The sequence below is a fragment of the Pongo abelii genome, chromosome 2, assembly GCF_028885655.2.
Source record: "Pongo abelii isolate AG06213 chromosome 2, NHGRI_mPonAbe1-v2.0_pri, whole genome shotgun sequence".
In the NCBI taxonomy this organism is placed as follows: domain Eukaryota; kingdom Metazoa; phylum Chordata; class Mammalia; order Primates; family Hominidae; genus Pongo; species Pongo abelii.
This window is the reverse complement of record NC_085928.1, coordinates 32,570,202-32,587,963: the sequence shown is the minus strand read 5'-3', so window position 1 is coordinate 32,587,963 and position 17,762 is coordinate 32,570,202. Positions and strand designations below refer to the sequence as shown.

General features: G+C 35.2%; 1 protein-coding gene across 9 annotated transcripts in view; it reads right to left on the bottom strand.

The window, feature by feature from the left end:
- Positions 1-17,762, bottom strand: part of CBLB (Cbl proto-oncogene B) — a 211,228-nt gene that overhangs the window by 7,436 nt on the left and 186,030 nt on the right. For 5 of the 9 annotated variants that reach the window (XM_002813331.6, XM_063721816.1, XM_002813332.6 and 2 more), the window contains 4 exons: positions 15,969-16,063; positions 15,724-15,855; positions 12,659-12,799; positions 4,499-4,618 (listed from right to left, as the gene is read on the bottom strand). In XM_002813331.6, coding sequence (XP_002813377.1) covers positions 4,499-4,618; positions 12,659-12,799; positions 15,724-15,855; positions 15,969-16,063 — 488 coding nt within the window. The remainder of the gene's footprint in view (positions 1-4,498; positions 4,619-12,658; positions 12,800-15,723; positions 15,856-15,968; positions 16,064-17,762) is intronic. The other 4 variants (XM_063721815.1, XM_063721817.1, XM_054551577.2 and 1 more) reach the window with 1 other exon arrangement.

Sequence of the window (17,762 nt, the reverse complement as noted above, 5' to 3'; positions counted from 1 at the left end):
GCCAGGCGCAGTGGCTCATGCCTGTAATCCCAGCACTTTGGGAGGCCGAGGTGGGTGGATCACAAGGTCAAGAGTTCAAGATCAGCCTGGCCAATATGGTGAAACCCCGTCTCTACTAAAAATGCAAAAATTAGCTGGGCATGGTGGTGGGCGCCTATAGTCCCAGCTACTCAGGAGGCTGAGGCAGGAGAACTGCTTAAACCCAGGAGGCAGAGGTTGCAGTGAGCCAAGATCGTGCCACTGCACTCTAGCCTGGGCAACAGAGTGAGACTCGTCTCAAAAAAAAAAAAATTATATATCTGTCTCTAAAATACTTAGCAAAGCATCAGGACTATAGTAAATGCTTAACAAACTCAACAAATTTTAATTAGATAAAATAATATTGTATATAGTATCTGAAACATAGTGTCTAAATTTACTTAGTAAACCAGTGACAATTCTTGGGACAGACATCAAAACTCTTAGACTACTGACCTTCTCAACTATAACAATAACAGAATTAGAAAAAAATATACATACATTTAATTGATCAAGGAATAAAAGAAATCTCAAACACATTATAATTAACTTTGTTATTCTACTAGAAGTTGGATCAATTAATTCTGGGACTCATTTTTATGCCATAAGGTTGAATTACTGCCGCTATAGAAATACTGCTGGACACGCGCAGTGGCTCACGCCTGTAATCCCAGCACTTTAGGAGGCTGAGGCAGGCGGATCACAAGGTCAGGAGTGCGAGACCAGCCTGGCCAACATGGTGAAACCCCATCCCTACTAAAAATACAAAAATTAGCCAGGCATGATGGTGGGTGCCTGTAATCCCAGCTACTCGGGAAGCTGAGGCACGAGAACTGCTTGAACCTGAGAGGCGGAAATTGCTGTGAGCTGAGATCGCGCCACTGCACTCCAGCCTGGGTGACAGAGCGAGACTCTGTCTCAAAAAAAAAAAGAAATACTGCCTATAGGACATGATTTAATAAACTAAATTACAAATAAAAAAATCTTCACATACACTATTTTAAATATATCCAGAAAATGGTTATTTAATATTAGATTTGTAAGGAAAACAACTCTAGGTTCTCTGGCTTTCAAACTGAAGCTGTCTGTAAGCCCCAGTATTTCACATAGCTAAACTGTGGGAAAACTCAACATTGCCATTTCCTTTGTTGAAACACAAAATCTTAAAGACACATAATCTACCTTAAAATTCCAACCCTTGTGTGAAGTGAAGCCATGATTTCCAATTGAGATCTTAACAGAGATAAACTATTGAATATTTGGTCCTAATATAAAATGTATTCAACATTCCATCAATTCTCCTTTAAGCTAGTAAACTAATAGTAGTATTGAAATTAATTCGCTTTGTAATGAGATCTCCTTTATTTTATAATGAGATTGGCTTATTTGGCAATAAGGTCTTTTAATGGTTTCAAATACATTTGAGTTGTGCTAAAATCAAGCATTGTTTTCAAGTGTTACCTTGAACTTCCTTCTACATACTAACAATATGAAAAATCACCTTAAGAGTGAATGGTGCACTTCATTAACACAGCCTTTTAGAGTTTTCAAAGAATGGTATTCAAACTGTAGTACAACATGTCTTACAACAAGAGAAAAGCAAACTGAGAAATTTGTAAAGCCTCACACATAGATAGAAGAGACATGTGCCCCATGTGAATAATACATCCATGTAAAGAAACAAGCAGATTATTAGCAAAAATGTTTGTCTTATATACAGGTATATGTGAATTTAACATGGGCTGGTAAGCTCTTCTTATATCTGGACTACCTATGATACGTTCATATATTTAAATTTCAATTGTACATTTAGAAAAACTTAAAGAAAAGCATAAAATATTTTCTTTGGGAGGAATAAACATTTAGAAGGCTCTTTATATATGCAGACATACATATACATGCAGACATACTTTTTAGATAAGAAAACAAGAGAGATATTTTAAAATCAATGAACCTACATTTTAAACTTTAGACACATACTTTCCATAGAAGCCTATTCATAAATAAGTGACTATCAATTATTTAGACAGTCGTAAGTGATAACAGAAGTTGAATTCATAAGGCAGAGCAATCATACCAGAATCCCCATTTGGTCATCTTAAAAAGGCCTTAATAAAAACAGATTAATTACTGCAAAATAAGAGCTATTAGAATCCTAAAGGCACATATGCATTCAGTCTCTCAAGGGTTGAATGGAAAGACCTCATCTAGAAGACAAGCTCAGTCTCTCTGCTGATGTGAAATAAACTAGTGAACAGCCTGGTAGGCCTGCGAACTTCATGTGAACAAACATCTGTTGGAAAAAAGTCTTATTTTCTGTAGCTGACTGTGTTTGTAAAGAGAATTTAGGGAGTAGACTGAAATATTTGATGTTACAGCTAGCTGGGCCCTCACAGTAATAGTCAGGACTCTTTTATTACTTAGGTAAAAGCCAGCTCAGGCTTCTGGCAAATGGCTATTCGGGGATATTTCAACAAGGTTTGTGATTTGAAGTTCTTCCAGACATTTCTAGTGTAATGCTAATCGGGATTCATACTGCTTGAAATCATATATGTGAATGATTTTCCTCTGGGCTCTACAACACCCACTTATTATGGAGAAAACTGTAAAGAAGCTGTGAAAACACTGTGTTTTGGCTACAACTTTTCCCGTAACTAAAGTATAGGTTTCTTTTAATCCAGAGCTGGTGGTACTGAATATGTTATTTTAAATCAGTCATAGCACTTTGCTCAAAGTTACATTTTAATACTATTTTCTTTAAAAAAAATTGCTTTCTTATGTTATACAGAAGCTGTCAGATATTGTCTTTCTCGATTTTCATGTTTTGTCATCAAATTATTTTGACTGGAATTACAGGCTACTCATGGATACATATGAAACCTTAGAATGACTAGAAATAAACTGGTAAGAGAACACTGGCCAAAATTTGAAAAGATTAAAAAGATTTTCTATGCTTTCCTGAGTTATATGCAAGCAATTAAACATATAAAACTACACAGGGATTTTTGCATCTGCCATGCATGGCATCAAGCACATAAGAACTACCGTACTGACAATTCTTAAAACAGGTCATTAATTATCTTGATTCAGAAGTTTCAGAATGTATTGCTATTAGTATTAGCAAATCTTCTATGAACTGAGGTTTTAGCTTAAAAAAATTTTGAAATAAGACAAAAGTTCATATAGGAAAACTTCTGATATTCACAAATATGAGACAAAAATATTGCTTATCAGATATTTACATTTAGTTTAATACAGACATCAGCTATTCTTCCCTCCTTTTGCCTATTTGTCCACTCAAATCCATTCATCCATCCGTCCATCCATCCATCCATCCACCCATCCATCCATCCCCAACTATCCATCTAAGAGACATATGCTGGGCACTCTGTTGGACATTTGAGGATAAAGCAATGCTATGGACTGAATGTCTGTGCCCTCTTCCCTGCAAATCCATATGTTAAAACCTAGTCCCTTTTGTAATGATATTTGGAGGGGAGGCTTTTGGGAGATGATTAGATTATGCAGGTGAAGCCCTCATGAAAGGGATTGGTTTCCTTATGAAACAGATCCCAGAGCACTCCCTTGCCCTTGTGAGGACACAGTATGAAGGCAATTATCTATGAACCTGGAAGAGGGCCCTCACTAGACACTGAATGTTGGTAGCTTGATCTTGGACTTCCCAGCTTCCAGAACTGTGAGATATAAATGTTTGCTGTTTAGGCAATCCGGTCTGTGGTATTCTGTTACAGTAGCCTGAACTGACTAGGACAAGCAGTGAACCAAACAACATTCTTATCTCCAAAGTGTTAATACTTTAGCAGACGAGACAGATGACCAACAATCGAAAAAATGAATTTTGAATAACAAAATTTTAGGTAGTGATGGGTGCTATGAAGAAAAATAAAGCAAAAAAAGGAAAGAAAACGACTGCAGAAGATAGGGGCTATTTAGATATGTTCAGGGAAAGCCTCCTCGAGAAGGAAAGCAGCAGCATTCCATTATTAACGGTTGTGAGTATGACTTGTATTTACAAAAATGGTGCATCCTTCTATTTGATGGCTGTCAGTGGAGCACTGCTTGGAGCCCTAAATAGCTAAGAAAATGAATAGTTTGGTGCCAGTATTAATTCCATAGAGATTTCTATAAAACAGCATTTCAATGTACAAAGAGATTTTCCCCATTTCCTAAATCTAAGACAAAATGAAAATTAGATAATGAATACATTTTGAACCAAAGAAGTGGCTCCACTGAGTGATCAAAGATAATATTAAGCTTGATATTTTTCTTTTCCATGAGGCAGTTCTGTAGCCATTCCTCTCACAATGTAAGCTTTATAAGCCAAATGCAAAGATGATCAAAATACTTTCTTGGGTGGACAACATTCATTAAATTACATAATGAATAAGAAGGTGCTCTGAAAAGCAAAGAGCACTATATAACAATAAGGTATTATTGTTACTGTTATTAGCCAACTCACCTGAACATGAAGGAAGCTGATCATAGTCCTGTGATGTTCTGTTAGTTTTGACATTTTCACCTGGTAACCTTCTAGCGGGAGGCAAAGGAACTTGGCCACTTGCTAGATCAACAAAGGGATCTTAAATATAAAAACAAGTTTCAAATTAAAAGGATGATCTCTGTTGATTGGCTGAAGAAAAAAATTCTAGAATTATTTTATGAAGATTATGGCTTTCAAAAATAAATTAGAAAATTAAATTCATGACTGATTTTAACCATTTTTTACTGCCTGCATATTTTCTAATTTATTCATCACTTGCTTAAATATGCTCTTCACATTTATTTCCAGATAATAAGACTACTTGTTTTATATTTATATTTTGCAGATATCTTATTTAATAAGATTGTTGACAATAAAAACAGCTTCTAAATTTTATTTTCTGTCCCAATCCAACCTGTAGAATGTATAGAAACTTCTAAAGTCAAAGCAAAAAACAAACAAATATTCATAAAACCATGGGTTTGGATCCTCCCTATAAGAGTATTATCAAATTATTTGATCTCTCTAAGCACTGGGCATACAAAATTTGTAAAACAGACCTGAAACTTCGGATTTGTGTGGATTAAATGAATTTGTGTGTGTAAAATCTTCTGTACATACAAGGTGCTTATTATTATATTGGGTATCCTATGCTTAACATCGTTGTTAGTTGGCTCACAAAATAGTAAATGTAATTGTTAAAATTATGCCATTTAGTAATTAACATTTGAATATACAGTAAAATGTGATAATTTACCACCTTGGCAGTCAGAGACGGGGCATCTGAAATAGTAAAAAATATGACATTTACTAACTGGAACTAAAGGGAGAAAAAGAGATTTTGTCAGTGTTGCTGTATTAAATCATTAATACCATAAACCCAAATGGTTTAACATTCATAGTATTATATGGGTTTAAATTCTTAGAGAATTGATTCCCTTTTTGAGTAGATGAACATTACATCTGAAAACCTTGGTTCACTAATAATTTATCTAGCTATCACTCCCACCTCAGGCACCGCTGCTTTCCTCTCATAGTACTTTTATGTTGTCGGTATCTCTGAGTACCATCAATTCTTCTGAGGACAGGGATCTGAGGGATCTTGTCCTACTCCTCATGTTTGAATTATACCTCCTAAATCAAACATAGCACCTAGAACACTCTTGGCAAATAGCTTTCACTTAATATTTACTTTTAACTACCACAAATAAATCCACACCAATTCAGACTGTTCACAAATTTAAAATCAGTGAAACCTGAATTGCTAATGTAAAGCAAAAATTGTAAATATTAAAGAAGACCTGATTGAATTTCATTGTTTTAACTTCCACTCCCTTAGACATTAATAATATGTAAGTATTTGATTACTTACGATGAAAACATAGGCTTAAATATTGCCTATTTTTATATTAGGTTTTGACTGGATAATGTAAGGCAGGATTTAAAGCCATTATCTTTTCACCTTTTTTGGAGTATAATAATTATCACCAGCTTTGCTGAGGACTTTTTGACTTAGACAAGGCTCTTTAACTTGTTTTCATTAATTTCAAGATTAAAATAATTCTTAGATTTTGAGTTTTCAATATTTGAAGAATTGATGGTCCAGCTCCATTAATTTTCCAGAAATATTTTTAGGAAGGAATGAGAAGATAAATCGCATGAGACAATGTTGATCTTTTGGTTTGTTAGAGAAACCAAAGGAAACAAATATGGTGATTTCAGCACAAATTTTGAAATTTCCCGAAGATTTTGAACTAGATATTTCATAAAATTTACTTTAGGTTCTTGTAGACTCTAAATGCCCCTGATATAACATTAAGTCAGAGGAAAGATTGTCTTTTACAATACATATACTTGCTTATTTCTTTACAGGAAATTTATAGGTTTGTCAAATACACTTAATGCTATTTCTGATCATCTGTTTATTTAAGGTTAAAAAGTAAACTCTGGATACATTTCAGAGCCATACATAGACTACAAAATATACCACTCTACTATATTCTTCCATTAAACTATATTATTTAAAAGGTACTAGATACACTCAAAATATTATTATAAATAGCAAAAATACCTGCTTATGGTTCTGTTTTGAATCATTATCATGTTCTATCTTGCATCATATCCTAAGTTTGCTATTTGTCAGCCATAGGGCAAACTGGGCTCTCTAAAGCAAATTATAAAGTTGGAAGCATTCAGGCTTTAAAGGGAAAGACATTAGATATAACACAATTGCTAAACAGAGTACAATAATTACCAATTGTCCCCTGATAAGAAAACTTTGTAAAGTAATAAAGCTTTTCCAAAATAAATTCTTCAAAAACTAAAGAAAAATATTATATCCACAGGATTAAAACTGAAATTATCACAGCCAATTTATCATTTATATAATAATAAGTGCTTGAGAAATAAATGGATACACATACAGAGACTAATCTGTTCTAACATGCAAAGTACTACTGCCTGTGATTTATAGTACAGCACTACAAAACTGAAAATTTAATACTTATTTGAGAGATTATAAAAAACTAAGAGAAGACTGGGAGGAAATGGTTTGCTACTTAAAAAGGAAATGAGGAAATATACATCAATAAAAATTATATTGTGTACAAATATTTAACAACTATATATATTGCTTATGACATATTGACTGGAAAATGGTTATAAATAGCATATACTATGAGAAATAAGTTTTACATAAATGTGAACTTACATACTCATAGGCAAAAAACAAAACAAAAAACAAAAAAAAGGAAGGATACCTATCAATGATTAGGAGGAGGAAGTATGGATTTTTTTTTTTTTTTTTTTGAGAGAGAGTCTTGTTCTGTCACCCAGGCTGGAGTAGAGTGGTTCAATCTTGGCGCACTGCAACCTCTGCCTCCCGGGCACAAGCCATTCTCTTGCCTTGGCCTCCCAAGTAGCTGAGACTACAGGTGTGAGCCACAAACACCCGGCTAATTTTTGTATTTTTGTAGAGTTGGAGTTTCGCCATGCTGGCCAGGCTGGTGTCAAATTCCTGAGCTCAAGCAATCTGCCTGCCTCAGCCTCCCAAAGTGGTCGGATTACAGGCATGAGCCACTGTACCTGGCCTGAAATGTTTTTCTTAATTCTTTTTTTCTTCACTATCTGAAACACTTCCAAATTTTTACCAAGTGTAAAAACAGAGGCAAATAAAATTAAATAATTAAAACAATGGCAAATTTCCTCCCCGGCCGTCCATAAACCACCTGGAAGATTTATCAATTATCCCCCAAATTTTAATAGAGTACATCAAAGCAGAAACTAATGCTAGAAAAGGTTTGAAGAGCCATTTAGGTGAAACAAAGTTCTCCCCTCTTTGCTGCCCTCATGCTTTTAGCTCATGTTCATATCTCTAGTATGTAATGATCTACCATTGGTTTAAATCCTCCAGTATCAGATAACTCACTACGCTCAAGGTAGAACAATTTGTAATGATTTAGGAAACTTCTTTGTAGGATGAATGCAATTTTCATTCTTAACATTTCCCATTGATCTTACTCCTACCTTCTGAAGTGACATAGAAGAAATATAATCCTTCTTTCCCAAATACTGTAACTGAAGACAACTCTCGTCTACATCCAAGGTCTTGTCTTCTCTGAGCCAATTCTCAGTTCCTTTAATCCACTCTAGTTTACTTTATCATCCTGGTTGCACCTTTTTGAGAATACCCCAGCCCAGTATATTTCAAACTTGAACGTGCATCAGAATCACCAGGAAGGCTTGTGACCACTGGGTCCCACTCCCAGGGTTTCTGATTTATTAAGTCTTGAATTTTCATTTTAAAGCAAATCCCCAGGAGATGCTAATGTTGTGAATCCGGAGAACACAATTTCAGAATTGCTGCTCTAGCCCATTAATGCTTCAACATCTGAACACAGTGGTCGCCACAAAGGCTGAGTACTGTGGAGGACTTCACTCCTCAGATTTGAATTCTGTGAGTTCAAGCCCCAAATGGCATGAGCTTTCTCATCATGATGATGCTTTATAAAGATTGTAGTCAACAAAACCCCTAAAACCTTTTCAACAATTGTTGCTAATCATCTGGATTTTCTTCATATTTTACTTATGCAGTTGCATTTCTGGATCCAAAAATAAAACTTCCATTTATCTTTAATAAAGTCAATTTGGCTAGCTTTCAGAGTTGAACTGTGACTTTAAGATCAGATAAGATCTTCAAGTGAGATTACAAGTTAGAGAAACAGCGAAATAAAGGTAGCATAAGGACTGACAAAACACTGTATTTTGTGCACTACACAAAGACACCTAGTTATGGTTATGAGCAGGACTTAAATACAGCCTTTGCTTTGTTTCTTGAGCCCTGACCTGGCACAAAGTAGAGGGAGGGGTGTCTACTTCAATCCACCAGCAAAAAGGAAGTACTTTTCTGTAATATGGAAAAAAGCACATATACATTAGTGGTAGCCTTGGGATTGGAGACAAAAGAGTGTAAAGCTTTTGTTGAGGACTTCAGGTTTTGTTAAGATATGATTGGTCTGTCCAAAATTGAGGGCTCATGTACAGCTGTAGGAATTACTATTCTGCCAAAAGAAATCTTACATGAAAGCCTAAAATAGAAAAGAGATAAAAGAAGAATGAGAGCCCTGCCTCTGCTTGCCCTGTCCCCTTGATCCTACAAGAGTACTGAGGCACTTTCCCAGAGACATAGGACACTGCAATTTGACAATCACTACTATATAGAAGTCAATGAGCTATAAGGCTGAAAAGTTGAACCTGGCCCAACTGTGCAGGGCACTGAATGCTGGAATAAAAACGCCGGCTTGATTAGGTACTTAGTATAATATCATGAGAAAATTCAACCTCTGTTCCTAAGACACCTATCATTTGTCTTTAATTAGAAATAATTATTTCCTCAGGAAACCAAATCTCAATAATGTTTAGAAAAGATATATCATTACACCAGACTAAGATTTTACAGACTGAACAATGAAAACAACGGTAAAATGCTCAGTTTGTTTAAATTTTGCAGTCCCTTTTATTTACCTTTTATAATTCTAAAACTACTGAGTTAAACTTTAGCATTTATAGCATATTCTTAATAAAGTCAATTCTTAGGGAGAACTGCTATCATGAATCTTTTACATTTCTTTAGACAGTATAATGTATTAAATACTTTGCAAAACAACACTCAAATGCCCATTTATCAGCCAAAAAAACCTTTACGCTGTATGATATGCAATAGCATTAAAATAGTAAAATATTTCTTTTGAAAAGGAGGAAAGCTAATATACATGGTTTTAAATTTGAATCAAAATAATTGTCACAATGAAAGTCATAAAGGGGCTGGGTGCAGTGGTTCACAACTGCAATTCTAGCATTTTGGGAGGTTGAAGCAGGGGGATCACATAAGCCCAGGAGTTCGAGACCAGCCTGGCCAACATGGCAAAACCCCATCTCTACTAAAAATATAAAAAATTAGCCGAGTGTAGTGGTGCACACCTGTAATCCCAGCTACTTAGGGGGCGGAGGCAGGAGAATCACTTGAACCTCGGAGCAGAGGTTGCAGTGAACTGAGATCGCACCACTGTACTCCAGCCTGGGCAACAGAGTGAGACCCTGTCTCAAAAAAAAAAAAAAAGTCATAAAGGATCTGGTACCAGACTAGAAATCTGTCATGTAAATGATATGAAAGACTGGAAAAGGAAACAAAAAAGTTGCCTTTTTTTTTTTTTTAAGAAATACTTATTATAAGGGATGTTGAAATTATTGGGAAGAGAATTAGAATACGTCCATCTATTAACGAAAGTCAAGAGAGAGTCAACAGGCTTGAAAAACACTGCCCTGACCCCCATGCTAGCCTGACACTCTAAGTTAAGAATAACTGTTGTTGAGCTTCCTGGCAGCCAAGTAAACACAAAACAGGCAAATCTATAAAATAAATACAACGGTTTATAAAAATTGCATTTTAGCTAATAAGAGGGGACATTTTCATTTTAAACTAGTAATTTTTTTAGCAATTAATCTTGAGGGGTTTCTTTATGAAGATTTTATATAAAAGGAAATGAACAATTAAGATAAAATAAATAAAACCTTTTACAATTAATTCTTTTGACAAAAACAGGTAAAAGAGTGTATTTGTGTAAAATGTTCTCTTCTATTATAGCTCTTGGAAAGCTTGACTTTATTTGTCAAAAAAGCCACATCATCAAAGTTCCATCTACTGGGGCTTAAGTTACACATATAAAAGGTGATAGGAGAGCCGGAAACTATCCTGAACTTAGCATCAGGAAGTTTAAGTAACTAAGATTTAGAATGACTCATTGTTCTAAAAATCATGTTAAAAAGTCTATGTATAAGACAAAGTTTTGAATAAGTGAAAAAAAAATAGCAAAATACAGCAGCATTTACATGTAACTATATGAATAAAAGCCCAAGCAGTTATGATATGGTTTGGCTCTGCGTCCCCACTCAAATTTCATTTTGAGTTGTAATCCCCACGTGTTAGGGAGGGAACAGATGGGAGGTGACTGGATCATGGGGGTGGTCCCCCATGCTGTTCTCATGATAGTGAGTGCTTATGAGATCTGGTTTTTGATAAATGTCTGGCATTTTCCCTGCTTGCTCACTCTCTCTTGCACCTCCTGCCATGTAAGACGTGCCCTGGTTCCCCTTCACCTCTGCCGTGATTGTATGCTTTCTGAGGCCTCCGCAGGCATGCAGAACTGTGAATCAATGAAACCCCTTTTCTTTATAAATTACCTAGTCTTGGGTAGTACTTCTCTGGCAGTGTGAAAACGGACTCATACACTATACTTTCTGCTTGGACCGGAATGGGTTATGACACTAGTGCTTTAATTGGCAGAATCCAGTGAACTCATAAGGTTCCAGAGGTCAGGAGGCATCTATCACAAGTGGGTAAACAGTGAATGGCTCAATCAATATTTACTGGTGTAAAAGCAGAAGATTATTCTTGAAAAATAAACCACTTTAAGAAAGTGAAGCTGTGTATTGCAAGTTGTACGTCCATAACTTGTGTGTCTTATCAAATCTCTTCAAACTTTCTAAACTATCAAACCAAGTAAAAAAAAAAAACACTAAGAAAAACTAATGGTAGACATGACTAATAATCAACTGAGGAAGCTGATAAGGGAATCAGTTGGGAATAAAGATTCTCAAGTTTCCATGAGGCATATACGTAGCTAAAGGATAAACTGAGCACTTTTTAAAGATTTTCATGATTTATCTCATGTAGAAATGTAAGGAACTGTGAAAAAAAGAACATCTTTACCCTATATTTTCCCAAATCAAGTCCAGGAGGCAAAGGTTTCAGGGCACAATATCACTAACAAGACAGACTGGAACTGTTAATTAGTATCAGCAGATTCCATATAACATTTTTTTTTCTTTTTCCTGATAATTCTAACTAATGCAGCAGATGGTTTATTAAGTCTTCATTTTTATTTCAGATCCTCTTTTGAAATTTTAAAACATACTAATATAAAAAATTAGTTTACTAATATTAAACTAATAAATAATATTATATAATATATACATATATAAATAATATTAAATAGTTACTAAGAAAAAATTAGTTTTCCTTAGAATACCAATAATTAGTGAGTAGATACACACTGAGGCATTAAAAATATCACAACAAAACAATAAAATGCAGCTATTTCAGAAAAACTTCCCTATTCATGTTATAACAATGTAATTTACCAAAATCTTATGTTTTGAACAAAATTATGATACTAAGGCATATCTAGCAAAATTTTAAAAACCTATTAAAAAACATTGCATTGGGAATCAGAAGACAAAGTCTAAATATTGTTCCCATTACTATTAGCCTAACCCCTTAGCAGTTTTGGTTCTCAGGGTTGCATTTGTAACATAAGGAGGTTTCTGGACTGGACAATCTCTATAGCATCATTTCTACATTCTGTAGCTCCTTATTGCTCTTTCCATCTCTGTAATTCTGTTGGCATTAAACCAATCAACTGACAAATAAACGTACCCACGATTGCTACTTTTACCACCCAGGGATTTTTCTGTTCTGCTAGGGAGGTAGAGACTAATGAATCACTAGCATTTATTTGATAGTATGGTTTTGGAAATATTTTTGCTTTAAGTGAAAAGTTTTCTTTGGCTTTTCCCTCCTACCTGAAGGAAGAAGAAAAAGATCCTGTCCTGAGGATGGCCGGCTACTGGAGCCAGGAGGTTTTGAATGTTCAATGAGACTATGCCTTGCAGGAGGTGGGGGAGGTGGGAGAGATGGAGGGAGGGCATCAAAAGCATCTTCACCTGCATTTAAAGAAAGGTCGATATCAGCAGCAGAACTTCATTAATCAAAATACACAGCATCAAACAAAAGTAATAATTGATTTTCTCTCGCTGCTTATAAAGAATTTCACTTGCAGGGTTTATCCAGCAGTTCACCAACTTTGATAATGGGATCTAATTATTTTGTGGGAAAGTCTGGAGAGAAACACACACATGCACACATATACATACATACAAACACACCCATGCAAACTTTTTCTATCAGGCCATTTTATAAAAAGCAGCATTGTAACTTATGAGACAGCATTGTAACTTATGAAACAGCTCATAGTTCACTTGTAACCTTTGTAATATTAGGACTCAGAGTTTGAACTAAAAATTATTATCAGTCACACCATGAAAACAGGATTTTCTGTGTAACAAAAAGAGTTCACAGCCTTTAACTGGAAAATCACATCAAATACATATAATTTAATGTCACAGAATAGTTTAGATTATCCCATATAGTTTATTCCACTGGATTTTAATTTATTTAACCTAATGTTTCATATATTTGATATGCTGTCAAAATATACATAAAATGTACCTAGAGCAGAGGAATATGATATTTTTCAATTTATCAGATTTAGCTACAGAAGAACAGCTAAATATAGAACCTTCTCTGATTCCAAGCACTACTTACATTTGCATATTTCCCAGCTTTAATAACTAGAATATTGCAGGATACTTTTATATCTACTTATTTGTCCCCTGCTACACCTTACTATTCTACTCATAGTTTTCTTTACCTTAAGTCTTAAAAAAAACAAAAACAAAAAAGCACATGTTTTGTAAGCTATCTCAAAATACTTTAGGAATGAGACAGGATATACATAAACACATATTCTAATAATAAAAATTCACGCTTTTAAGTTGAATGATTTAAACATAATGGCATATTTAAAGAAAAATGAGGCTGGACATGGTGGCTCATGTCTGTAATCCCAGCACTTTGGGAGGCCAAGGTGGTTGGATCATGAGGTCAGGAGATCTAGACCATCCTGGCCAACATGGTGAAACCCCGTCTCTACTAAAATACAAAAAATTAGCTGGGCGTGGTGGTATGTGCCTGTAATCCCAGCTACTCGGGAGGCTGAGGCAGGGGAATCGTTTGAACCCAGGAGGCAGAGGCTGCAGTGAGCCATGATCATGCCATTGCACTCCAGCCTGGTGACAGAGAAAGACTCTGTCTCAAAAAAAAAAAAAAAAAGATATTACTATTTACTGAACTTGCTTTAGAAAAAATTTGCACACTAATTTCTTTAATCATCATATTTTTCTTATTAACACATCTGAAGATGCAGGAGAGAGAGTTTTGCTATCATTTTAACCTTCAGCTATTTCCTACATTATCATATTTATTCAAGTCTTTTTTCAGCCCTTAAACATCAGGCACCGGGCCAGGCTCATGCATGATATGAAAATCAAAATTATAAGGCTCTGACTCAAGGAGCTGAGATTCCATGAAAGGAGCTTAAAAAAAAGCTCACAAATAGGTATGATTTACAAGTGAAAGTGTTTGATTGGTCCCATAAAAGAGACATATGCATTGGATGAGGAAAGAGAAATGTAGACAGGTGGTACTCAGTGAAGTGTTGAAGAACAGGAAGTCCTGGGATATCAGAAGCCTCAAAAATTTATTCATCAAATGCAAGGACAGGATCGTCTAAGTAGAGTAAACAGCATTAAGAAAGACCTAGACACGCATAAGAAGACCTAGAAAAAGGTCAAGGTAAAAAGACAGGCTGGAAAATCTGTCTCTTTGTCATATAAAGTAGTCACCCATCCACATATAGCTATTTAAATTTAAGCAAAAGTCAGTTCCATAATCACACTTAATCCATATGCAAATATACAGATCCTTTACATCACCACAGAAAGCTTTATTGAACAATGCTTATCCAGGTGATGAAGATCTGGGTAATATGTCAAAAACCAGTGTGCAGGAAGAAGTGGAAGGGAGAGAAAGACTGTAGGTAACAGAGTTAGGAGGCTTTTGTAATTGATGTAGGTGAGAATAAAGTCCTGAACTACAGAGAGAACAGGAGCGAAAGATACTGCAATTGTGTCATTCAAAATACTAGTCAGTGGTACTTGTGAGAAAATGGAAAGGTTCATTTCGTATTTCTGGTGGCCTAACAGCCAGTTCAGAAAAGCTTGTAAATTGACTTTCATCATATATTATTTAATGTTACAGTGACTTGTTATTGTGAAGCCTTATGTAAGGTGTGCAGACATTCTGTCTTCTAAAAACAGGGTGAGATGCTTCCTAATTAGAATTAATGAAATTAACAGTGACACCGGCACCAGCCAAATTCAACATATGTACACACCTACATATACCTTCACCTGTGGATACACACAAATACACATAGGATGTTTCTTTCATATTATAATTTGAAACAAGGAAATTGAGATTTTTTTGAATGTGTTATAGTTGTAATGATTAGAATAAAACAGAATTTATTATCAGTTCTCTACATACAACTATTTAATTTTGCATAATTTAATTAGCATAAGTGGAACTGGTGCTCATGCTGCAAGAAAAGCAAGTTCATATTCATTAAGAATTATTATACTTAAAGAAAATCTCAACACTTCAAGTCATCACTTCAAAACTACTAGAGCACAAAGCTCTCATGTGTTTTTAGACTACATTTAGTATGGACAAAACAACTTGCTTAAAACCTGACTGATGCCCAACTACTACACTACTACTTTAATCATCTACATGGAGTAATGGTCTCGTGAACTTGGGAGTCACCGGCACCTGGAGAAACCCATTCAAATTTCAGGCAAATTTCACAACCCAGTGAGTCTGTGTTATACTGAACTCTGAATTCTGAAAATTCTGAAATTAAAAGAAGGAGGGGTGGGTTGTTCAAAACTTTTTTAAAGGTTTCAACCTAATGGAGGGATGAGAAGATCATAATCAGAGGGCGTCCTGTTGAGTGAAGAACCATGCTTTGGATTGTCCCGAGTTGGAGGCCTGGCAGGTGGTAATGGCACTGGATCAGAGGCTGAATCAAAAACATCTCCTAGAGGATAACACAAAACCTTAATGTATTTTCAGTACAATGGCATGAAATTTTGCCTTTAAATTCTGACCATTAAGATGTATATCACAAAGGAAATTATATTCTATACGTACCCTTTAAATATATGCCTAAGTCAGGGATGTTTGATTTCTTCTCTGAAGATGGACCATGTGTTCCATTCAGCATACAGTGACCATTATCACAAGACCTAAAGGACAGTTCAGAGTAAAATCATATAAGGAGAATATTTTCCAGTTAAAAGTAACTTGAGAGGTAGAGGGAACTAGTATTCCTGTTCATTTAATAAAGTTTGAACATATATTTTTCTTTTCTGGAAAATTACCAGTAATAACATCAAGATACTCATCCCTTATTTTAAAATGTAGAAGTAAATATCTCAAGGAACACAGTCTCTCTTTTTTTAAACTACAACCAATAATTACAAGGGCTACAAAAATTGTTGATATCCTAAACACTATGTAAAATTAACTTATCTCTGTGGAAGAATTCAATAGAACCTGGTAAAGTTTTTGAAGTAAAAAAAGAAGTATGTGCCAAGGCAAAAACATATAGCAGTCTCAATGACTTCATTATTTGTTGATAGCATTTAATATGATATTTTTGCTTCTGTAACCTAAAATTTCCTTGTAATAAAAATAAGCTACAGCACATAAAAGAAGAAAAATTATTAAACTTTCAGTAATTCCATTACAATTCTGACAGGAACATTCAAAGAACTAAAGCCTGTGGTACTATTTCACCACTGCCAAGAACGAAATTCTGACACTACAGAAAATGACTTTAGCAAAGGCCTTGGGTACATGACAAGTACAGTTTTTAATGTGTTTGTAAAGGGTACTACTTACCAGAAAAGTATGCTTGAGTTGTTGGGGCTTTTTTTGTTTTGTTGTGTGTGTGTCTGTGTGTTGCAAAGGCTGGAGTGCAGTGGCATGGTCTTGGCTCACCGCAACCTCCGCCTACCAGGTTCAAGTAATTCCCATGCCTTAGCCTCCCCCAAGTAGCTGGGATTACAAGCGAGCACCACCACGCCCAGCCATTTTTTTTTATTTTTTAGTAGAGACAGGGTTTTGCCATGTTGCCCAGGCTGGTCTCAAACTCCTGGCCGCAAGTGATCTGCCCACCTCACCCTCCCAAAATGCTGGGATAACAGGCATGAGCCACCATACCCAGCCAAATTGTTGGTATTAATTCTTCGGAATCATACTGTGAACACGATGGCGAAAATTGAGCTATGGGAAGATAGCAGCAGGAAGAGAAGATAAGGAGCACATTTTGCCTTCAGCATATAGCTCTATAACAACCAACTGACAAAGAGTTATAGAAATCAGAGTTTACATTTTACTTTTCTCTGATTTACTCTGAATTTTTAGAGCAAAGTAGAAGTGCATATGTAATGGAGGAGACGGTGGGTATTTGAATAGATAATGCAAGAATGCTTCATCTGAAATTCATTTCTATTCTCTCTGGTGGCCACTTCTCTTTAAGGGGCCAGATATAGTTCATTTAAAAATAGTTATCATGTATTGAATCTTCATAATAATGATGGATTTTTACTGAAATTAAATTGAATTACTCATTTACTGGGTCACTTTTTCTACATATTGACAATTCACTTCTCCTGATGTTCCAAAGGGGGAAAAATACACACAGGGAAAGAAAGTGTTAAGCTTAAAGAGCTCTTTGGAGAGCACAAAAGAAGATACTTCACCCATCAGCTTTCAAGAACAAATTAGATAAAGAATTCACTCCAATTACATTTAGGGATTATCAACATTTATTACTTTTCTGTAACAATAGAAAAATGGTAATGATGGTTATAATTCAAATTTATTTTCAAGATTTGGGAGCTCTGCCACAAAAAAATCACATCCAATATGATGTAACAA